At 43.1% G+C, this 25,427-nt stretch overlaps 1 protein-coding gene across 1 annotated transcript; it reads right to left on the bottom strand.

The window, feature by feature from the left end:
* Positions 1 to 641: 641 nt before the first annotated feature.
* On the bottom strand, positions 642 to 18,993 carry LOC144722943 (lymphatic vessel endothelial hyaluronic acid receptor 1-like). The gene is made up of 8 exons (XM_078601373.1): positions 18,829 to 18,993; positions 16,778 to 16,934; positions 13,130 to 13,269; positions 9,722 to 9,874; positions 8,225 to 8,260; positions 6,485 to 6,517; positions 5,168 to 5,252; positions 642 to 3,199 (listed from the first exon to the last, which is right to left on the bottom strand). The coding sequence occupies exons 1-8, from the start codon at positions 18,989 to 18,991 to the stop codon at positions 3,187 to 3,189; spliced, it is 780 nt and encodes a 259-aa protein (XP_078457499.1). The 5' UTR covers positions 18,992 to 18,993; the 3' UTR covers positions 642 to 3,186.
* Positions 18,994 to 25,427: the final 6,434 nt, after the last annotated feature.

Raw genomic sequence — 25,427 nt, 5'->3', positions numbered from 1 at the left:
CTTCTGACAAATCACAAATCTTCCAATTCTTTCTAAGATCCTGGACTGTGTGGTCGGCATATTGTAGGACACATTGTCCTTAAATAGGTTTTCAGAAACCCTTCAGTCGGGTATCTTAACTGTCAATAAGATGTCCCTAACCTGCATTTGTTTTCTGATCCATGGGTTATAATGTATCTTAAATGTATCGCTGAGTAAGCTTTTTTTGCACGCTTTTCAGTTTTTGTTCAATTTTCCTTGAAATTGTTCACGTTTAAGATAGCCTATGCTATAAACTAAAATTAAAATAAAACACAGTCCAGTGATTATGCCAAGTTGTATTGAAAAGATAATGTTGCGACAAAATGAACCCACATTGATATTCCTAAAAGCTACCACTGATATTAAAGTGCTCCTTTTTCCAAGTACTTTTGTTTAAATCCACTAAAAGGACGTCGTTAGATATTTAAATTTGTATCAAAATTTTGCTTCAGTATTATAAGATACGTAATTCTAATAGCCAGTGAAGTGTCTCTTTAAAAAAGTATAGTTTGGCCATCTAGTAGATGGCCCAAACATCTCCTACCCACCCTTGTTGCCTAGACATCGAGCCTAAAAACGTCACTCAAACCGGGCAGCATAGAACTAGGCACGGACGGTGGTCGAAAATAAGTCCAGTTTAATTTGCACATCGTGATGTAGAATGAATATGAACATTTGACTTTATTTTGAATTACGAATGAGTACATCATAAATCTGTGATCCACTACTTTACGGAATATATGCTTATTAAACCAGCACTGCTTAAATGTAAATGCTCTGTTGAAGGGCAGCGTTTAAACAGATGACAGAAGATTGATTTGTATTTTTTGCCAGATAAACAGTGTTTGTTTTAAACTTAAGCACTTTAAATGAAGATGAACTACATCTCAATATTTTGATATTATTTGAGAATGTTAATGTACAAAGGTAATACAACATTATACAAAGCACAACTAAAAATGTTTTTCAATTTGAAAAAAAAAACTACGAAAATATAACAAACACCGCATATGGATAATATAAAAAATACTAGCCTACAGTCTGATTTCAACTGATTCTATAACTGCAGACTTGTTTTAGAAAAGGCTTCATATATGTTTTTACCTATTAAATTGGCATCATTGTACAGGAATTGTTAGAACTGTATATGTTTAGTTCAAAAAATTAGATAAAACACAGATAAACTCTAAATTAATTTTAAATTGTTATACGAGATAATTCATATCCGAACAAAACCACATTTAAAACACATACAAAATAATTTCAATGATCCCTTATTCCAATATGTTGTTACGATCACTGATTTGTCATAAAACATGTGATTTGTACGGTGCCAATATGTAGCAGACCCGTGCGATGTACCAAGCTAAAATTAGGCTGAATGGAAGATTACATGAGTGCATTTAAAATACAAAAATGTTCCATCAATGTAACTGATTTCGTGTGGCGTTTTTATTGTATTCTATTAAGGTCTCTGCTTTGCGAATGTGATTTTTCGACAGCTGATACACTTAAGATGATTGTACACACAATGATCCTGTGTAACGTTTTGCCGCCCGTTTGCTGGAACACACTTTTTAATGCTGCACTTTTCGAGGTGGGGCGGGGGGGGGGGATTGGTGGATCACGCAGAGACACCATCGTCTTCGACCCGCTGAATCTGTAGTACAGCAAGTAGGTCAATGACCTATCCGTACAGATCACTTTATGTATCATGGGACCTTTCCTTTCCAGGATCAAAGTATGAAAAATAAGAATAGGTTTCTAGTTGGTGTTTGAACATCTTAACAGCTCCTGTTAAATTGCCATAGAGGGTACAACCGATTCTTATTTTTCATACGTTGATACTGCCAAAAAGGTCACATGATGAAGCTGCTCAACCCGACCTCTGAATGCTCTGATACATGCATTGTCTAACACCGGTCTGACACTCGTGAGACAAGGCCATAAAGAAGGCTGTCAATGGTGTAGGCCAATAAGTTTCAAAGGCAACGCATATTTTATCAGAGCATGTTTGTTTGCATGTTCACCACAAGTACGTGCGGTTAATGCAGTTACCTGATTCGCTGCAAAAGGTTTCTATTTAATGTTTGAAAATCTTAACACCTATTATATTGCCATATATATTACACCTATTATCATTTTACGTGTACCTTTTACGAAGCATTTTCTCCAGATTTTCTAATTTCCTTTCCCACTTACTCACGAATTAATTTACCATAATTGTTTTAACTCGTATAAAACCCTCCTGGAAAATTGTGTTGCGGCTCAGTGAGGCTTTCATGAGTTAAAAAGTACAAACTCTGCATATCTCTGAAATTTGGATGAAGTCGTATTTGTTATTGCCACTTTGGCTTCGTGAGCTAAGCTTCGTGTTGCACGCCTGCAATCCAGCAACTTGGAGGCCGGAGACAGTGGAGAATGAGGATTTGTGGAACTCCAACAGCTGCTTGGGTGCAAAGAAGGAGTACAGAAAGTAGGTTTGTAAACCCATCTATCCGCACCTTTTAAATTATTGTATTCTGACAAGTAACAGTTTCTCCAGGTACTTTACCCTAAACTAAAAACAAAACTATTGTTTTTTTTTGCAGGTAAGGCCCACTGATCTATAGAGAAACGACCTGACCACAAACAAAGTGGCTAATCATGCGGACATTTATAGCAGCCAAATACTCTAAACGCATGGTGATTCTAAATGTGGAGGGGAAAAAAACCAGAGGACTTGGGGAAGAATCCACGTGACTACAGGGAGAACATGCAAACTCCAAATATACAGCAGGCTTCAGGGTCAGGGTCGAACCCACGACCTCCTGCATACCAGGCGAGATAGTTAACATCTCGCCACCGTGGTGCCCGTATCACTACCCCTATCACTACAAATAATAGTCAAAATTCAAGGCCCTCTTGAAAAAAATAGTTTTGAGACTCATTGAGGATTCCTGGATAAATTATTCCAATTGTGTGCTTAGTTTTTGACCTGTCACGGTCGGAGTCGAGTTACACAAACTAGATGACCTTGTGCTCGAGGGTCTGCCCATGGCATTTCGGTCACTACACTCTCGGTCAACATGTTGGTCGTGCAAGTGACAGTGCAGTGAAGGTGATGGCAGGGTAGCGAGAACGCGAAGTCGTTTCTTCGTCCACTCAATGTCAGGCCACTCGTTTTCATGATCTTGAACTGCACATTAAACACACAAACACAAATATCCTCCATTTAGCATTCTAGTCAATATGGACAAGTTCTGTGAGTGAGCGCATACTAAGACCAGAATGGCACCTGAAGAGATGGATGGCCCCGACCATACCCAAGCCACAATTGTCTGTCCAGTGCGGATTATTAGAAAATGCACAGAGTTTTTATTTAAGGGAAGGCCATTGTTCGCCATAGCAGAGCATCAAACTCAAGGTTATCAGGTTCACAGTGTAGTGACTTTTCACCACTGCTCTCAAAATCTCTAACACACACATGTATGCATGCTGCAATTTTTGTCCGGTTTCTCTTTATTTACATTGCTAAGAAAAACATGTAATCTAATTAACATTTACAGAGCGGCTCCACTTAAGCCGCTTGACATAGCTTACAAAAGAGGTGCCGCAATATAATTATTTAGATGGCATGGGCAAGGATTGAGGAATGAGTGACCGCGATGGAAGGGTGCTTAGAGATCACGGAAGGGAGGGACGGGAAGGAGTGGAGGGGCGAAGGGAGGGAAGAAGAAGAGAATGGGACAATAGAGAATAGGTGAGGCTTTAAGAGAAGAGCTGAATGATGTATTGATCTCAATGGTATATTTAGTGAAAACTGTACATTAAATGTTAAATGACCAATCAACATTGATTTTAAGCAATAATTAATGTTGATGGTGATGTTTTCATTAAAAGTTGAGACAGCAATGTTAATGTAATCATCTGACTCGGGGTGAATTCAGTAAATCGTGTCATTTCAGCGTCGCAATTTAATTGCATAATCGGTTCTTGTAGTAACATTGTGGCGAGTGCAGTGGCCACCAGTGGCTGCAGTGTTCATCTGAACCCATTACACAGAACATCTATACGAATAAAATACACATCGATTCTTACACGACATGTTCTAAACCGATGAGGCATTCGCAGGCTGTGGCATGGATACCGTGCAGGAGACATTTTAAATGCGCACGGGGAAACACCAGCATCACGTGTCGGCGACAGAACGTACGATAACCACGACGCGAAGCAAATGCCTGACTCGTGCAACGCACGCCAAATATGCAACGTGAAACAAATCTCCATATCTAGATCAGATCGAGCCTCCAGTTTAACCGGGTGACTTCTGTGTGTCCACCCCCACTCTGAATCCGTCCCCTCTGCTGGCCCCGTGTGAAAACAGACGCTGCCATGACCGGCGTGGAGGCCCTTCTGTAGATTCAGCCTCCATTTCCTCATCTCTCCTTACCCATTGGTCCTATCTTTTCACTCTTTTTTCTATCCTTTTCATCTTATTTCCAATTCTTTTTCCTCTCCTCTCTTCCCTTTCCCATTCGTTCTTCTTCTACCATACATTACATCTCCTCTGCATCCCGTGGGGTGCCATGGTACTTAAATAAAGTTGCTTGTCCCTTGCTAACACGACGCACACGAATACCCAACTGAAGCAAATGCCTGGGTAATTGTACCACATTGAGTCGAGGCATGGTCGAGTGAGTTATCCTCATTGTGGCTTTACTAAGCATGGTTATATTCTTGGGCTGGTTGTGGGATGGGGGGGGCAGGGAGATTCGTGGTCTTGATTGGGGGGCCAGCCACACCAACCTGGTCGAGAACCATTGTCTCACACGCGCGACTAGGCGCTTTTATTTAATAATTTCACGGCGCACCCACGCCGTATTTTAAACGAACCGTTGGGAGAGACGCACATGGAAAAGCAGGTTTTTTATTTACAGTTAAAGCTGAATATGATCACAGACCTTGGCAGCAAGATCAACTATTTATATCTGAAGTAGTGTGCTTGTGTCAGATGCTGCTTTTTGCCTCCCCCCCACCACCACCAGTGTAGTGTCACGATTTGTCGCTTATATTAGAATTGTGCTTATAATGCGTGTTCCAATATCCAGCTTCAAGTGTATCTTAGCTACAAATCGTGAGCGTTCTGCACACAAAATGAACTTACCATGTGATGACTGTTATGTAAATAGCAGCCGCAAGCCCGCACATCAATGCAATGAGCAGTGCTATCCAAAAATAGATGCTCGTTCCTGCAAAAAAACAACAATAACATTCATATTTCCATCACTTCATGTCATTATTGTTTTATAGCCAGTTACGTGACTAGGGTTGCCACGATATGATTCCTCGTGAAATTTCACGAATTGATGATTGCGGTCTGCTGATATTCGTTCCCCGTAACTTTGTAGTTGTGTTTCAAATTTGTGTTTGCATCTCTATACTTCGTGTCCGAAAACAGATCACCGAGACATTCTTCAACTGCTGTTCACTGAACTTTTTTACACTCAAAACAGCGCCGCCTTGATCTACGCATGGAATTGCATTGGGGCTATATTCTTCATCCTCAAAGTGTTACAGAATAAATCTGCTAAGTTACTTCGAGATCATTTGATCCCTCAAGCGATTTGCCGTATCCTTAAAAGCTCCTCTCTGTTCCTGCTCAAAGAACCCCTACTTTCGGAGAACCAACCTCGTTTTAAATTCCTTGCCACGTGGCGGCCCTTAACATCTAGAATAGCCAATTGAAGAAGTTTGGGATCAAAACCTTACTAGCCTTATCCTACTTTAAATCACTTTAGGACCTCAGATATTCTTTCAAGTGTACGTGCAATTGATCGCTCTGCATTGCAGGCTTTAAGTTATAAATGTGTTTTTTAATGTGATGCGTTCTCCTGATGATAGCTCAACGAAGTGACTTATCACATGGACATTTATAGCAGCCAAATACTCTAAACGCATGCTTCTAAATGTAGAGGGAAAAACTGGAGGACCCGGAGAAAAATTCACACGATCACGGGAAAAGAGACATGCACACTCCAAATATATAGGCATGAGTCGGGATCGAACCCACGACCTCCTGCATACCAGGCGAGGGAGTTAACATTTCACCAAGAAAAACGCACACAGGCATGCAGACACATCAAGGATTTATTTGTTTAAGAAAGGTCGATGCCACGAGAATACTGTGTGTTTTATGTTGCTACAACTACTTTGTTTCATCAAACCTATGTGCTTATTAACATTTTACAATTGTTTACGATTGAGAACCAAAGGGGTGCAGTCTGCAGTAAATGTTAAGAAGCACTGCTCTAGATCATCAGTACATTCACAGCCAAGCTGCCTAACCCTGTGTGACCATTGATATGTTATCTTGGAGATAACATATCTCTCCTTTTAATATGACATAGACTGACCAGAGAGAGGTTCTAGCCTTGTTAATTACACTACGTGATGTGAGCCCCCTTATATGAGCCTTGCTTACCTTTCACCTTCTTGTCTGCGGCATGCAGAAATGCTGCAAATGAAGCAGAAAAGGAGTACAGAAAAGCAAGATCAAAACAATGCAAGGAAAATTACATTCTGTCAAATCCAATGTGCCGCTGTGACACTCTCGTCAGAACACTCGATTCACAGTCATAATGTGGAGAGTTCAAATCCCAGGTGATCATCCTATGATGAATGGATCCTGCCATTGAATTGTGGAATTTCCACCGCTGACGAAAGGCTCCCAAAGTATATGAGCATTTCCACAGTGACTTGTCCAGAATGATAAACCCCAAACTTTAATCCGTAGGTGGCTGTCCATGGCACTGTCCACACCACAACCCGCTTGCATACCACACAATTGCCTTTATTTGATTTGTTACACGCGTGGTCCCATTTAGCCAATTTGCCCGGCTAATTTACAGGGGATATCCATGGGTGCGTGAGCACAGCAGCAAGAAAAAAACAAAGACCACAATGTAAAGACGCAGCCCTGCCAATGAAGGTATTCCCACCGCTGCAGCCTGTGACACTCACCTAGAGAGAGCTCTACAACCCATTGGAGGGTATTTCTGCCTACTTTTCAATGCTGGCCAAATGCCTTGAAAGAGGTGGGAGCAACCACAAGCGACCTACCCGTTTACCCGCTGTGGTGCTCCCACGTGCACCCACGTGCACCGCTCGGCGCCGCGGTGTCACGATGTTATCTCCCTCGCCTAGTATGCAGGAGGTCGTGGGTTTGATCTGAAACCTGACGTCTGTATAATTGGAGTTTGCATGTTTTCCCCATGGTCGCGTAGATTTTTCTCCCGGTCCTCTGAGTTTTCCCTCCACATTTAAAATAATGCGCTTAGAGTTTTTGGGTGTTATAAATTTACACACGATAAGCCACATCGTTGGGCTATCGTTTGTGGCCTGGTCACTTCTGAAAAAGAGCTATATAGCCCAGTAGTCCTTTCCTGGTAGAATAAACTTTTATATATAAATATCGTGTTTCATAGACGGGGGCAGTAATTTAAGATATAACCAGCGACCTCTGGATTGCAGCAGCTCTACGGCGTGATGTTTCAACCTTAACAGCCCTATCACGTGATGTTTCCACCCTTAACAGCCCTACCACGTGATGTTTCCACATTAACAGCCCTACCACGTGATGTTTCAACCCTAACAGCCCTACCACGTGATGTTTCCACCTTAACAGCCCTACCACGTGATGTTTCAACCCTATCAGCCCTGCCACGTGATGTTTCAACCTTAACAGCCCTAGCACGTGATGTTTCCACCTTAACAGCCCTACCACGTGATGTTTCCACCTTAACAGCCTACCACGTGATGTTTCCACCCTAACAGCCCTATCACGTGATGTTTCAACCTTAACAGCCCTACCACCTGATGTTTCCACCTTAACAGCCCTACCACGTGATGTTTCCACCTTAACAGCTCTACCACGTGATGTTTCCACCCTAACAGCCCTACCACGTGATGTTTCCACCTTAACAGCCCAACCACGTGATGTCTCCACCTTAACAGCCCTACCACGTGATGTTTCCACCTTCACAGCCCTACCACGTGATGTTTCCACCTTAACAGCCCTACCACGTGATGTTTCCACCTTAACAGCCCTACCACGTGATGTTTCCACCTTAACAGCCATACCACGTGTTGTTTCCACCTTCAGGCCTTTCTAGTGGGGCTTTGAAACTGTATGAGTCCGTGCGTGAGGCTTAATGCAAATTACCTTTGATAGCCTTCATGTGCTTCTCTAAGACATAATCTTTAAAAAAAAAAAGAGAAAACAATGGGTTAAGCAAGAAATATTATGTTAATGACGTATTTAAAATTACACATGCATAATAATAATCACGACCCTTGGTCAATCCACTGCTGGATGGAGACCTCCCCATGCTATATATGTGATTAGGTTTGTTTGACCAAACTTCATCATACTGGTTCGTGTGTGGGCCCAGTTCTGTTTCAGATGTTACCACGGATGTTAGCAGTGGTCAGGAGTTGAACCCTTATATGAGCAAGCCTCCTATAAGGGGGCTGACATCCTTTTAAGTGATTATACGATTCAGGATATGTAATACATTTTAGTGATTTTTTTTCATGAAATAGTTTTTTGCTAATTTCATGAAAACAATAAAATTAATATTTAAAAAACAACTTCTAACTTGCTTCTTTAACTTGCATCAGTTTCTCGCCTGAAAATAAGAGCACGAAAAGACAGCCGAGCACAGAATAAAGCGCCGTTTTTACACACTTTTATTTAACTTGCTCCGTTGTCTGTAATATCTTCGAATCTACAAAGCCTAACGAGCCGAACTGTTGTACACACGGACTCATCGTCTCGTGTGACAATGCAAGATTTAATTTAACGGACCGCTCCAGGTCCCGCCAATCCTGAGTCTCTTTGTGTTTTTTTTTGTTTTCTGTAGATGCTTTTTCGACGGTCTCTTTTGAACCCAGCCCGTCGTCGACGCGTGGTGAGTTTGCTCACGAACTCTGTCCTTATCTTGCAATCTCCCTCCAGAGCACATTTCTCAAGCAAAGTTGGGAAAGCAGCCCGCACCCCCCCCCCCCCCCACAGGATTTTCATCACAGCTCACAACGACGAAGATTCGTTGCTTTTTATTTAAAACGAAAATGCATATTTCTGGAATCTTATTTATTTATTTTTACCCACCCCTTAAGTACCACCTGTTTGGCCATATTTACCACGCTGGTTCGGGGTGAGTTGGCAAAGGGATGGGGACAGGACCAGTCCCATTCGAATATCACTTGCGACTGATGCTAGCCGTGAGGAACGAAACACGGGGCACTGGGTTCGAAGCACAGTGTGATAACCACTGTGTCAATGTTCCGGCCCTATGTATAGGTGTATAAGAACACAATATCATTAAAATAATCGTAACAAACTGGTTTAGTTTCTTAGAAAATGCCAAAACATGGGATTATGTTACCATAAAACCAGAAGAGTCATTTTTAACTAACTATTTTTCAAAAGGGACCGCCAACACTATACAAACTGGGCGTAGAGTGTGAGTACTCCCACTTCTTCAAAGACGTTCGGTCTACGTGGAAGAGTAGGCCAAAAATGCCCTCTAGGGGGGCTCTCTAGAGCTCCCTCTCGTTGAGGCTCCTTCTGCCAACAATGGCATGAGCGAGACATTGCAGGGCTGTGCCTTTTACCAGATGTGCAGTTGATTGATATAAAAATGCACGTTTCGTATACCCGCTGTGGCGTTGGCGTCTATCACATTCAACGTGCTGTTGCCCACTCCCATTGCGGCGGTGGTTGTTGTCGATGAGTTTGAGTCAGGGACGACATTCTTCCATATGATGGTCACGGTGATGTCAGACTTGTTGCAGTATTTTACACCCATTTCTGTGGGGGGGGGAGGGTAGGGGAAGTAAAAACAAGTACAAAACGTGAACACGCATTAAACATCCAAATTGATTTCACTTTTTCTCCACAACTATTTGCCATATATTCGCACGTACAAAGAATACAAGTACAATCTGGCATTATGCTGCACCAAATCAGACATTTCCCGACATGGCCTGTTAATTAATGTGTTAATTAGTCGCCAATTGTTATCTTGTCACATTTTGGAAAATGACTAACCATAAATGCTCAACGAATAGGTTGTTCCCCTGTCTCTTGTACTCACCACTGCCAAATGGGAGCAGGGGAGATGATAGCCTGGCCCAGAGGTTGGCAACCAAAACAACAAGAAGAGCCATACTCTTCAGCTGCCTCAATGTCAGCTAAATGCAAAGATAACCTGATTTCCAAGTTCAACCTCCTTTCCAAGAAGAAACCAGAATCCACACATTAAAAAGTTAGACGTTGACAAGATTGATTTGAAGCATTCGTAACTGCAGGAATCCATACTATTTGTTTTTTTCGGTAAAGTCACGTAGGTAGAAAAAAATAATAGATCACGACGTTTCAATCGCAACGCAAGCAATTGTCATCAAGCGGAAGAAAGAGGATGTTCACCAGGCTCTCAAGACGAATGGATATTCAGACTACACAATGCGTAAAGCTCTCACCCCAACCGTTAGGAAAGAATCATCTGAGGACCCAATCAAAACCATCACCTTGCCATACATAGCAGGGGTCACCAAAAAGATTTCCAAAATCATGAGTAAACACAAGATCCAGGTTCGATTTAACACAGTACATACAATTCGTGACCTGATCCCATCTGTGAAGGATGTGATGCCTGACGTGCAATACCCCGGAGTCAACAAATTAAGCTGTGTCTGCAGCAGTAGTTACATTGGGAAAACTAAGCGACGTGTCATGGACCGTGTTCGTGAACATAAGGCAGATTTGAAACACGGTAGGATGAATACCTCGGCCGTGGTTGATCATTGTTTTAATGCGGTTGGCTCACACGAAATTTGTTTTCTTTAAGACGAAGGTACTTTGCAAACCCACTGGCTATCAACAAAGATTCGTTCATGAAGCCATCCATATAGACAGACATCGACACAATTTCAACCGAGAAGATGGGTACAAACTGAGCAATCACTGGAAGGACGTTATCAACCAGTTTAAGTCATAACTGGCTGTTATGTTGCCATTTCAGCACTGTCCGTTGCTCACCAGTTTTTTCACCCCCCCCCCATCACATTAACATAACCTTCTCCAACCTACATGTAACAAGCCCACCGTTTTTTAATCCCTGACATTAACATAAGCTCCTCCGCCCATGCTGCCCCAGGGCCCCTGTGCCCCGCCCACTCCGTTCTGACACTTGGGCTACACCCATTTTAAACACCTTTATAAACAGTTTGCCTTTAGAGGCGAACCCCTCTTTCTTCTCCAGCTGATAGTTTTTTGTTATTTTCTTTGAACCTATCTACGTGACTTTAATGAAGGACCCAAAGAATATGAATCCCTGCAGTCACGAAAGCTTTAAGTCAATATTTATGAAGAGCCATGTTTCTCGAATTTGGTAAAAAAAAAATAATCTATATTTTAAGAGCCGCAATGCAATGTAAATATGAGACGGTGGTCTTTCATAAATAACGTCACAAAGCCACATACTTCTCCGGAGCCACAGGTTGCCGAAACTTGGCCTAGCCTGTTCACCTAATTGTCATCATCATTGTCAGGAATTATCAATCCACTGTTGTATGATGGCCTTCCCAAGTGACTGCCACCTCATACGGTCTGACAATGCAACAATCCATCCAGCACCTGGTCAAGAAATCAATTCATCGCTCTATCTTCCCAGACGTTCCATAACTAGGTGCCACTCCATTATTATTCTTGACCATTTGTCTATGATTCCTTAAAGCAATATGTCCTGATAGCGTGATAATTTTTGCTCATTCTGCGTGATCCGTTCTTTTACAAGAAACATGAGAAATGTTGTCATGCAGGCGGTCGAAAATTTACGATGGTCCAATTTACAATGATCCACATTTACGACGTCTGTATAATGGCCCCATGAATCGATTTACGACGTACCTTCTGACACGACTCCTAAACGCATTTGAACAGAATCGGTCTGGTTTCCCTTGTGACTTGGCGTGGAACTTTTTATTATTCTCAAGTGTGTGTTGTGGATTTTGACCTCTTAAACCCTGTTCAGCATGGCTGATCAGCGGAAAAACACGTTTTCACTGTTTATACTGCCTAAGGAAAAATAGGGGTCAGAGTTATGATGACCGGCCTTTCCGAAAAGCATTGCGTCATAAAAGCAGAGACCGCCCGTGATTTCCTTGATACGTTTTGATGAATTCCTTTCTTGTAATTTCCATGACCCCAGGCCACTCTTGGACATTAGACTTTCCTGGTTCATCAAGTTCTTAACTGGTTAACAAGACAAACCAACAAACAACAAAAATCTGTCCGCCTCTACAAGAGTGGAGTGGCTTCCAATGAACTTTAGCTCTCCCTACCCTCCTCCAACCCCACGGAAAGGCTGTCTGGACGATACTGAAGAAATCCATTGATTGAGTGGGCACCATGGTGGCTATATGTCAACTACCTCGCCTGAAATGCAGGAGGTCGTGGGTTTTATCCCTACCCTGACCCTGTAAGTTTGGAGTTTGCATCTTCTGCCCGTGGTCGCGTGGATTTGTTTCCGGGTCCTCTGGTTTCTCCCTCCACATTTAGAATCAACGTGCATTTAGAGTATTTGGCTACTATACATTTCCACGTGATAAGCCACTTCGTTGAGCTGTCATTTTTATTAGCCAGGTTGCTTCTAAAAAAGAGCTATATAGCTCAGTGGGCTTTAGTTGGTTAAAAAAACAATGAGTTTAAATAGTTTGGCTTAGATTGACTTTACATATGGTTCACCAAGTTAGAACCCACTGGATAATGAGTCTCTGATATGAGGGTCACCCAGACGAACAAGCGACGGCACGTATGATATGAGAGGTCGGACAGGGCAAGGAAGGGCATTCCGCTCCGTTTCAATATTGTCCTTAGAATATCTGAAAATCTGAAAAATGTTTTATCCTAAACTTGTCCCAAGTGGAACTGTAACAGGCAGTGTCTTGCAGTCATCACATGTAATTTTGCTTCGTCGGCAAATAATATAGATAATTGCGCGTTAAGGTTGGGTTTCTTTTATAACGGAACGTGCAATGCGCGTGAGCAGTGCATGGTTTTTACCGCTACTGTTGAAGCAGTAGGCATCGAAAGACTTGTTCTGCTGGCTCTCATATATCAGCAAGCCGATTTGCCCCCTTGCGCACGTGTCCTGTGGCTTGTGTCTTGGGATAACGTACTTCCCGTCAGCGGTCCATCCGTACCTGAGCAAAGACGAAATGAAATGGAATGAGAACACATTTGTCGCAGGTGCCCCTTGCTCGTACGGTGCCGAATTTCATTGTCCACAGGGTGTTTAAATCTTTCATTGATTTGTGCGATTAATTGAAATTCTCACACTCGCCATATATGCATCGAATCACGTTCTAAGGGTCAAATATGGACACTTTGTACAGGTCAATATATGCTATAAACTATAGGTAGAGAATCATGAGCCCGAGTTTGTTTGGCTTATAGTTAAAGTTCCCAGCCTTTAATTGTGTTGAGTTTTTTAAAGTATTCTTTTTGTCCTTCCTTTATTTTTGTCTGTAAACGAATGTCGTCGTATTTTTATTGTTTAACCTTCTCGACTGGGTCGTTATTCTTGTATCATGTAAAGCACGTACCGATATTCGCTATTTGTATCACGACCTATGTAACCATGATTGTAACTAGACCTACGAATTAAAATAGTTTATTTTTTTTTTACCATGTAAGGCCCACTGAGCTATGTAGCTCTTTTTCAGAAACGACCTGGCCACAAATGATATCTCAACTTAATAGCTTATCATGTGGAAATTTATATAGCAACCAAATACTCTAAACGCGTGTGGATTCTAAATGTCGAGAGAAACACCAGATGACCCGGAGAAAAATCGATGCGACCATCGAGAGAACATGCAAATTCCAAATATACAGGCGTCAGGGTCTGGATCGAACCGACAAACTCCTATATACCAGGTGGGGCAGTTGACATTTCGCCACCGCGGCACCCATATTTATCCATATTCCCATGGCAGGGACAAGTTTATCCATGGGACAACCATTGGACAAACACTATTGACTTCGCACAAGTGGTGAACATAATTCCATGTCACAGGGATGATAATACTGATGACCTCAGTCAACAACTGACTGACTATGGAATTCGCAACCTTCTGATTGTGAGTCAACAACTTTGACCACAGTGCTACCTGGCAGGATAATATGATAGGTCACTGAAGCAGTAGACATTACATCTGTAATATCCACTTGCGGTGATAGAAAGGTATATATGTGCGTGTGTGTGTAGCGGTGGCGCATTTTTTATTTGTTACATACACGGTTCCCAGTTGCTCGGCTACTTTACAACGGGAATCTGTGGTGCGTGGGCATAGTAACAACAAAAACAAAGACCCATCCACGATCCATCCTGGCTATAACCAAGCTAGATTGTGTGAGGAGCTCTCAGATCATTGAGAGATCTGGACACAGTTTCATGAGTACACTCCGCTGGGGCAGGCAAGGTTATATTGGCTGAGTCATGTTGCCAGCATGCCACAGCGACCGCATGCCCAAGCAGCTTCTGTTTGGTTGGATTGAGGGGGGTGAATGGGCATGGCACGGTATGAATAAGAGTTGGGCTGCTGTGGCACAGGAGCACTCGGAGCTGGTTGGACTTGCCGATGACTGCTACCAGTAATGTCAAGATCATCCTGTGAATGGGCTTATGAATAACGCGACTGGGCGGTTGGTGGGCAGCTGCCCTCCAGCCACAGCAGGAGGCAGAAAAGCAAATATTCACCCCAGAGAGCAGAGCACCAGGCAGCCAAAACACAACTCGTTGATACATTGGGGCGTGCTCGTGCTGCACCTGTCAAGTCACCCTTGTCCACTAACGCACAAAGTTTGTCTGTGCCACGACCTGGGGACCCATGAGTCATTCCCACCTAACGGGGCCTCAAAGTGAACCTTTCCTCTTCTTGGTTCTTTCGGTAAAGTCACGTAGAAGGCAAATAATAAAATAATAATAAAACATAATAAAATACAATTCTCACGATGTTTCGGCCACAACGCAAGCAGCCGTCCTCAGGTGAAGGATGGCTGCTAGCGTTGTGGCCGAAACGTCGTGAGAATTGTATTTTATTATGTTTCATTTTTTTTTCCTTCTACGTGACTTTACCGAAAGAACCAAGAAGATGAATCCCTGCAGTCACGAAATCTTTAAATCGAAATTGAACCTTTCCTTGTGTTGTTGTTATTGATGCTGTGCGTGTGTGGGGTGGGCTATTGTTGCTGTTGTTGAACCCTTCATTTAACCAAGAGATACAATAAACCGAGTGGGGCGCATGAAACAGCATTGCCTCATTTACAAGGGCGATCTGGGTTGCATCAAAACCAATTTAACAACATCAATTCAACCAATGTATACTAAATTTGGAAATTGTTTAATGCAGAACGATGCGATTAAATCCAAATAAAATAAAGGTACATTGCCCTAAAATTTACAAAATTATAAACAATATGACATGAATTCTAGATTTGAAGCTTTCGTGACTGCAAGGAATCATATTCTTAGGTTTTTTCGGTAAAGTCACGTAGGTAAAACATCAAAATTAATGAAAATAAAATAAAAACAAAAATAAAAAACAAAAATCACGACGTTTCGGAGGCAACACAAGTCTCCGTCATCAGGTGGGACCGTCACAGCCAGATTAGCTGCATCAAGTGAGGCAATGATTCAAGATGTAATCCCTTAAAAGTGAGTTGAGGGGGGAGGAGAGGGAGGGGGGAGCTCATCAGAATATGGTAGTCAATGAATGGAACGTATCGGGAGGGAGGGGGGGCGGGGCCCCGCCCCCCTCCCTCCCGATACGTTCATATTCTGATGAGCTCCCCCCTCCCTCTCCTCCCCCCTCAACTCACTTTTAACGGATTACATCTTGAACCATTGCCTCACTTGATGCAGCTAATCTGGCTGTGACGGCCCCACCTGATGACGGAGACTTGTGTTGCCTCCGAAACGTCGTGATTTTTGTTTTTATTTTTGTTTTTATTTTATTTCATTTTCATTAATTTTGATGTTTTACCTACGTGACTTTACCGAAAAAACCTAAGAATATAATATGACATGATTTCTATACAGGAAAGTGACTAGATTAAAACGTAACAGGTGAGGGAGAACATTGCACACAAATTAAATGTAAATAAAATTGCTGAGGCAGCCAGGAAAACAACGAATAACGAATTCAACGTATAATGCACTTCGCAGTATTTGCTCACTCTTGAAGAGAGAGGGGCACTCAGAGGCGCGAAGAACCACAGACGAGTGGGAAGGCAGCCGCCAGGCGGTGAGCTGGCACCAATAATTGCCAAAGTTCTGCGGTCCCCTAATTATCAAGGTGTTTACAGCCAATTAACGAGTGTTCACATGTGGGAGGAAATCGGAACACCCCGAAAAATACACACGTGCGTGGGGGCAACACTCTATCCCATGCGGACGGACGAGATGGATTCCACATTTCGCTGCACCGCCATCCCCTGGCGAGCCAGGCCGTGGCAAACCCTCTGGCGACACCAACGGGAAGGGAGTTTCGCCACATTTGTGCGATCCACAAACCCCCCCGATCGCTGTTGCCTCCACAGTGCTGGGTGAGAGGTAGCAGGCACGCGCAGCAGGCAGCAGCCACCACCGCCGCCCGGCTATTAAAGTGAACGCAGTCGATGTGAAGGCACCGGGGCAGCATCTCTTACCGGCACGTCTCGTAGCCTACGTTGTACGCTTGCTCTAGCTCTTCGCTGGTGGCCAGCGTGTAGTTTAGGAGGCTGCACACTTCTATGGCTTTGTCCAGGGTGAAGCTGTAGTTTCCTTTCACGAGGACAATCCCATACCTGCAATTTCCATCGATCACTGCACAGAGAACTGAAGTGTTAGGATACATGTGGGCCAACAACAACAGCAACACTACATAACAAAACAGTATTTTTTGTTATTTTAAGGCATCTGGAGAGCGATCACACCTCCGATTAGCACAGTTGGCTACGTACGGTGCGAAAGAAGTTGAAGTACGTACGCAACATGCCACCAAGTTACACTTCAAAGTATACCGAAACGGGGAACATTGTCAATTATAGGAAAAGGCAAGCCGGACACTTTCACAAATACAGCTTAGATGATCGTAAGATGTGAACTGACCGTTAAGCAACAGAAATCAATCCATCATAAAAGTAAAATACCATTATAGATGTCCACAAATTTAGCAATGGAATAACTTAGCATAGTAATGGTGAAGCCGTTTACAATGGTCCACGCACAGTGCTTATCGAAAGCCGGTGGAAACTAACTTCGTTGTGGGTGGGAAAAAAACATCGCACGTTGCCTTTTATTTGTTCTTCCCCCGCACCTCCGATTAGCACGGTTGGCCACGTACGGTGCAAAAGAAGTTCAACACACGTACTGCCCATAGACTCAACACTGCTCATAGACTCAACACTGCCCATAGACTCAACACTGCCCATAGACTCAACACTGCCCATAGACTCAACACTACCCATAGACTCAACACTGCCCATAGACTCAACACTGCACCTCCGATTAACACGGTTGGCTACATACGGTGCTAAAGTTCAACATACATTCCGTACTACCCATAGACGAACACTGCCAATTGACTCTACACTGCACTGCTGATTAGCACGGTTGGTTCCGTACGGTGGGAAAGAAGTTCAACATACAGTACATACACACATACATTTCTGACTTTCAGGTAAAGGAGCAGCCCTGCAATTTGCTTACTCACGCCACTGCTGGAAGAAGGGCCTCTGCTAGAGAGATCTCTAAAGAGGTGTCTCGGGGGGGGGGCGTATTTCGCCGACTCTCACACGCTGGCCAGACGCCTTGGTAGAGGGAGTAACACCCTCACGCCCCATTGTTTCAACTGCCGCGCCGGGAAATCGAATTGAACCGGCGACCTCTGGGGTTGTAAGTCCAGCGTGGCTAACCATTGCAGCACAGTGGCAGCGACCCTGCGAATATTACTTAAACAATTAAGAATAATAACTTACCGTGGGTTGCGATGATATGCCGCCTAATGTGATCTTTCCAGGCTTACAATGTGCATCACTCTTAACTGAACCAAGTTGACTCATTATGAATGTACAAGCAGTAGGAAAATTGCCTCAGTTTGACCCGCATGACGACTTCTTGGCTTCTTTAGAAATGGGTAAAATCATTACATATATTTAAAATGTAATAATACGTAAAACTGCCCACGTTTTAACATATTAGTATCACAGCCAGTGCACTGCGCATGTCACATTGCGACATACCGTATACGCAGTAAGACTCACTTAGATTGAGCTTCTTGAGATACGACTACGCTGCAACATTATTAACGCGTATAATAATAATTTGACAATTTGAAACCGTTTAACATCCCTTTGGCAATCCACTGCTGGATGAAGGCATCCCCATGCTGCATCAGCCATGGGGGTTGTTTTGCCATAATTCATCATGCTGGTTAATCTGGGGACCCCAGTACTGGTTCAGATATCGCCAGGAGTTCAAAAGCACAGTGGACTGACCACTGCACTGCACGTTACACCGCTGCGTTATTTCGCAATCCGAATATTTGTTGAATTGTAAATATGCTGATCATTATTATTCTTAAACGTGACGAAAGTTTCTTTCCGATTCAGAAAACGCGTAATTTTTTCCTTATGTCTTGAATCAAGCGGCTTTTTTCGTTTGTATGAATGCTAATTAAATAATAAACATACGTAGGAACAACAACAAAGCGACTTACCTATTTGTTCTCTTGCGTACGTCAGTATCTTGGCTGAAACTAAGACCACGGCGAGACAGCCGTACACAGAGAAACGAGCCATCGTCGTAGGCGCCATTACGTTCGATGGCAGATTCGTTCGGAGGAAGCACACGGCCCGTTTGATGCGTTGCGAATTGCTCATGCACTGTGTGTTCCTTATCGTTGAATCTCTCTTCAAAAAACGTTTCTCAAGCACAGTTGGGAAATGAGCTCTCCAAAGCCTCTCCGGAATTTCCATCACAGCTCACACCAAAGGAACATTCGTTGTTGCTTGCGTTAAAATGAAAATAGATATCACTAGAATTGAATCTCCCCCCCCTCCACCTCATGGATCACCTGTTCAAGGTGGCTGGTTGCTAATGGGCCTCCCTAGGATACAAGGAACGTTAGGCCAACGTTGGGTCAAGCGGTTCCAACCGGGTGCCAACGTTGGTCCAACGTTAACACGTTTACTGGGTCATGACATCTGTGTTAGAACAGTGAGCCAACGCCAATGTGACCAGGTGCTCAAGTGTTATGAGTTTATGGTCTCAACCCAGTCACCGATGACTACATGAGATAAACTTCACAGCGTTTTGTAACCAAATTCAGCACAGTTCGGCTCTAATGGCTGATGACTTTTAAATACACCATTAAAGAGGATACCACCTACTGCATCCTATATCGGATGCAGTAAGTGGTCCTCCAGGCATTGGCACAACATTTGACTATTGGTACCACCCGGAGTGGCAAATGCTTAAAATAATTTTCTTGAAGAGTTGTGTAAATCACAAATACGTACGACAGAAAGGTCATCGTGGTAACGTATCAGGAATAAAATGTTGATGGCTTCTGATCGGTGTCTATCCTTGCCAGAAAGGGTAAAGGCATATTCATTTTTTCATCATCTTGATGCTGGAAAAAAGGATTCCCATGACTGCTCGACCAGAGCCATTAATGCCTTGATATTTGCATTGTCTTTGTGTTGTTCGCCTTGTGCCCTTCTGTGGTCGAACACTGTTGAGACAGGACCATAAAGGAGACTGTCTCTGGTGTAGGCCAATCAGTTTGAAGGGCAATGCATACATTATTATTATCAAAGCATGTTTGTTTGCATGTATTACCACAAGCGTGCATGGTTAATGCAGACTTGATGCCTTGTGTTTGTGTGGTGTTTGAACATCTAAACACCTCCTGTATTCTTGCCGGAAAGGGTAAGGCCAATTAATTAGTTTAATCATCTTGATACTGGCGAAATGGGTCCAATAGATAAGAATACCTTCATGTATTTCATAAAGAATGTTCTTTTGGAGGCAGACAAAATAAGGAAGTTGAGTAGTGGATCCAATATTAGCCTTTGTCATATGCAAAGATCACCACAATGGTAATATAGATAAGCACATTCATAAAAACAACGACAGTAACAATGTTCAATATACTGCCGATGAAAAACATGTGTACGTTATATGGGACATGTGGGCAGTATGAAGTGTGGTCTGAAAAATAGACAGCGTCGATGTTTTAGCTTTCTGCCTGTGTTGAATACCAGCAGCGTTTGCCACCTCGAGTGGTTACCGAACAACCTCCACCCTTGGCTCATGGACCAAGGGCCATCGAGCATTTGTAAAGAGAGACCTAAGCTGAGTTAGCACAGAAGTGGCTTCTGCGGCGTCACAATCAAGGACCGTTCGCTGAGATGACGCGAGGCCGGGCCACGTTAACGGAGAGGGCATTGCCCTGGAATACATTTATTATTGGACAGTCGACGAAATCACGGATCAGTGATCAGCCACATATGGAAGAAAATATGCGTTGCCCATACGGGTGTATGTATGTTTAAATATATTTCACATACATAGCCAACCGTGCTAAAGAAATGAGTTTTAAATTTAGATTCAAAAGTGCATAGCTCCTGTGGCTTCCTAATATCGGAAGGAAGAGCGTTCCAGACGGCCGCAGAAATGCATATGAAAGTGTGTAATGCGGTGATTGTCTTTGTCCGATGGTTAGCCAAAAGCTGCTACTGCAAGGATGGCCGGAATTTGTGTAATGGTTTATGCTCCCTGATGAGATCAGCAAGGTATTGTGGGTTAATTTGTGGCAAGCACTTTGTGCGTAATGAGTGCAACCTCAATGTATTCGTTCGGAAACCCGGTGTATCTCTGCCCAATGGGGCGGTCTTGTGGAACATCGATCGAGGTGTCTATGGTATCGATTCTGCTCATAGTCGATCCTACAACCAAAAGAAAGGGTATATATTTCATATGCTCATTAATTTATAACGCTGACTGATGACACTATCTAACACAATTTTGGTTCCTGGGTAGTAAGTGTTATTTCGTAATTGCTTATGCCTAAAAAGTATAGAAAATGGCTATTATTCCCCACAAACGTTGCTTTTGTGACCAGGACAGTGATATTTGAAATTGACCTATTTTCAATGAGAAAACGGGCGAATTTATGTATTTTCGTTCACATAAAGTCAGAAAAAATGAACATATGAATCAAAATTAACATGTATTTATACTAAAGTAATAAAAATAATTACTACAAAATATTTAGAAGTGGGTAGTTTTTCGAGATTTATGATTATACTGTAAATCACTTCGACGAATCAGCCCCCAAATGTAGTCTACCATCATTTTTTCATTATACTCTCCTTGGTAGCGGTGTTCAAAGTCCAGTATATCCTTGAGGAAATGCTTGCCTTGCTCCTCCGAGTACGCTCCCATGTTCTCCTTGAATTTATCAAGATGAGCATCAAGGATATGTACTTTGGGGGACATACTACAGCCCATTGTGACGTAGTTCTTCACCAGAGTCTCAATCAGCTCCACGTAGTTTTCGACCTTGTGATTGCACAGGAAGCCACGAACCACTGCGACAAAGCTGTTCCAAGCAGCTTTCTCCTTACTAGTGAACTTCTTTGGGAATTAATTGCACTCCAGAATCTTCTTTATCTGTGGTCTGACGAAGACACCGACTTTGACCTTTGCCTCAGACAGTTTAGGGAAGAAGTCTTGATGGTACTTGAAGACTGCTGACTCTGTATCTACAGCTCTGACAAATTGTTTCATAAGGCCCAATTTGATGTGCAGTGGTGGCATCAGCACCTTCCGGGGGTCCACCAGTTGTGCTTCTACACAGAGAACTCGGTCTGCTGTGGCCAGTCTTGCCTCTGGTAGTGTGATTTGGTGTCCCTGCTGTCCCAAAGGCAAAGATAGCAGAGAAACTTGGGAAAACCGCCTTGGAGACCCATCAGGAATGCCACCATTTTGAAGTCTCCGATGACCTCCCAGCCGTACTCATCATACTTCAAGGCGTCCAGCAAGGTCTTAATGCTGTGGTAATTCTCTTTGAGGTGCACCGAGTGAGCCAGGGGAAGAGACGGGTACTTGCTACCATTATGGAACAGCACGGCTTTGAGGCTTCTGGATGAGCTGTCAATTAAGAGGCGCCACTCATTCTGGTTACAGGCGATTCCGATTGCCTCGAACAGACTGGTCACATTGTGGCAGACGCAGAGCCCATCTTGATGTGTGAAGAAGCTGCAAAAAGGTTGGTGATGCTTCCTCTAATCTGCGACATGCACATTTTCATCCAACAAGTTCTACTGCTTGAGCCTAGATGTCAAAAACTCGCCATTGAACTTGGTGAGACCAAGATCTCTGATCAAGTCGTTGAGGTATTTTTGGTTGGGGTACTATAGGTTTCTCTCCTCAGCTCCACCTCTGAAATTGTCATCTGGATCTACGTCATGGCAGTGTGGTACCGGGGCGATGGATGAAGGAAGGTCCGGATATGTGATAGCAGGTGCATTCTTGCCAGTCTGACGTTTGGAAGGGTCCACCATACAGAAGTAACAGTTGCTTGAGTGGTCAGTGGGTTCCCGCCAAATTCTTGGGATAGCGAACTTCACCTATGTGTGTAAGAGATTCTCGCAATATTTTTCATTTAAAAATTCTTAAATAACATTGAAAATTGTAAAACATAAAAAAATTAACTATTATAATTTTAAAAATATTAACAAATTTTAAAACATATTCTTGGTTCTTTCGGTAAAGTTACGTAGAAGGCAAATAATAAAATAATACAAATATAAAACAATAAAAGTTCTCACGACGTTTCGACTGCAACACAAGCAATCATCATCAGGTGTGAATTGTTTTTGCTTTGAATTTCACACCTGATCATGTTTGCTTGTGTTGCAGTCGAAACGTCGTGATAATTTTTATTATTTTATATTTGTATTGTTATATTATTTCCCTTCTACGTGACTTCACCGAAAGAACCAAGAATATGAATCCCTGCAGTCACGAAAGCTTCAAATCAAAATTAAAATTTTGAACATAAAATTCCGAGCAACTATTGGCCCTCAAGATGAACTCTGACCGCACTATCCGCCAAGCTGTTTCTCCCACCATACAGAAACAACCACTTGAAACTCCAATGAAAACTATCACGTTGCCATACATAGCAGGCGTGACCAAAAAGATCTCCAAAATTCTAAACAAACATAAGATCCAAGTCCGATTCAGTACAGTACATAAAATCCGTGATCTAATCCCATCTGTAAAAAATGTCATTCCTGACTTGCAATATTTTGGTTTAGAAATTGCCGAATCAGCAGAAAATTGTGGTGACTGGCGCAATTTTCTACCTCGTAGCAACTTTTGTTCCACAAGCACACCGTATGGTGCTACAGATCCCACAAATACATCAGAGGCGAACAGCACTAGGCCTTGACCCAATCATTTTTAGCAATTAACAGTGCTGGCTCAACGTGCTGATATATACATTCCCTTTTGCGGAGACATACAGCCACAAGGCTTATACCGAGGAAATTAGTAGTGTTGGCTTTAGTGTTTAAACCCAGACATTGCCTCCATCAGCCACTGACTCGATGAGCGACACAGCTGCACAGCTTGAATCCAGGGTGTTTAGTAGTGCTGGCGGCATGCTCTGATTCCGGCACTGTCTCCACAAGAGATACCTCACCCCCGCTGACTTCAAGTCCCTGTAGAGAACCCAAGCTCAGGATCCCCATATTAATCTCAGTTTTCGCACGTCATCACTCAATAAAAATAATAATAATGTGCAGTGCTCATCCCAGACGCCCGATGCCTGTGTAGGATTTAATCTCGAAAGGGACATTTATTTTGCAATCCGCCAACTGTGCCTGTGGCTTGACAGAATGCAAATCAACATCATTATTAATCTCTTTATAAATGTATGCATGGATGCACGGCAAAGTGCGTCGTAATTTTTTTCTCAGTATCTCCAGCATCGAAAAAATGACTGCATTCAGTTTTGCTAGATCCACGGCAAATATTGATTTGAAAATAATTGTTGAATCGTCTCAAACTACACCAAGCCCATATTACCGTCCTTAGGTGTTGCTAAAAACTCTAATACCTCTTTTCCACTGCAGAACCGAGCCACACCAGCGTCGTGCCGAGCCAGCCTGGCACAGCTTAGGATTGGCCGACTTGTTTTTCCACCTTGTGCCGCTGACATCACGTGCAGTGAACGAGTCAAGACGCATCTAGACGACACAGTGATGCCGTGTCTTCACAGTGTACTCACAGTGATGCCAAACGTGAATAATGCATAATTAGCCCCGCACCTGGCCCTGCTTAGCCCCCGAGTCAGATTCATATGCCTTGTGAGGCCAGTGATCGCGGTTTGGTTCCTGTTCAGCACAGCAAATAGCCAGTGGAAAACCACCTGTACTGTGATAGCCCCTCGCTGGCTCGGCTCAGATGTGCTAGTGGAAAAGGGTATAAGTTTAAAACAATGGCAATAATAATAACAATGTATTTAATTGGATGGCACTCTGATATGAGCACTCAACTCACACTCGGATGAACATTGGTTCATATGCTAGTCCTGAGTCAACTCAGCCCATCGTCCATCTGAGGTCTATAAAATAGATGCCACTCAGTTGGACATCACTCCTTCTCTTCTGTCGCTGTATGCGCTGGCACTTCCTTCCCCCAGCCATCCATGCTGTCCCCTGTTAAAATCCCAGCTCGAGACGTTCCTCTTCTTCTCTGCCGGTTATTATTATCATTAAACAAACATATACGTGACTCCTTTCCCCAGGTTTCCCATATCTCACTGTTGTTTGTAGTGTCTTCACGATGCGGCTCCATCTATATGGTGTATAATTTCAACGACGATGTATTTCTGTACCACTCAGAATCAAAATGTTTCAACATCTTCCCTCCAGAGTCATCAAAATGAATGCCACCATCTGGGAAGCTAAAACTGTTGCGGCCCTATCAACAGGTTGGACCCTGCCAAAGGAATGTGGAATTCCAACCTATGGTTTCAGGTCCATTGTGCATTTTTATGCAAGTCATCTATGACTAGGCTGACACGATCAAGCTTGCTATGCTTGAGGATCTGGTTTGAACACGGATGGATCACAAAAGCTTCCTCTAGCTTGCTGGCACAAGTCGAAACGTGCATAAGCAATGATGGGTAAAATACATTCAATTTAAAAATTACTGATGTAATGTAATGGAGATACCAACTACCAATTAAACACTCTGTACTATGCAGCACCAGAATTGACCAGAAGAAGCCACACATTC

The sequence above is a fragment of the Lampetra planeri genome, chromosome 16 (genome assembly GCF_965212315.1).
Source record: "Lampetra planeri chromosome 16, kcLamPlan1.2.h2, whole genome shotgun sequence".
NCBI lineage: Eukaryota > Metazoa > Chordata > Hyperoartia > Petromyzontiformes > Petromyzontidae > Lampetra > Lampetra planeri.
Note: the sequence above shows the minus strand (reverse complement) of the source record. Positions and strands in the feature narration are given on the sequence as shown.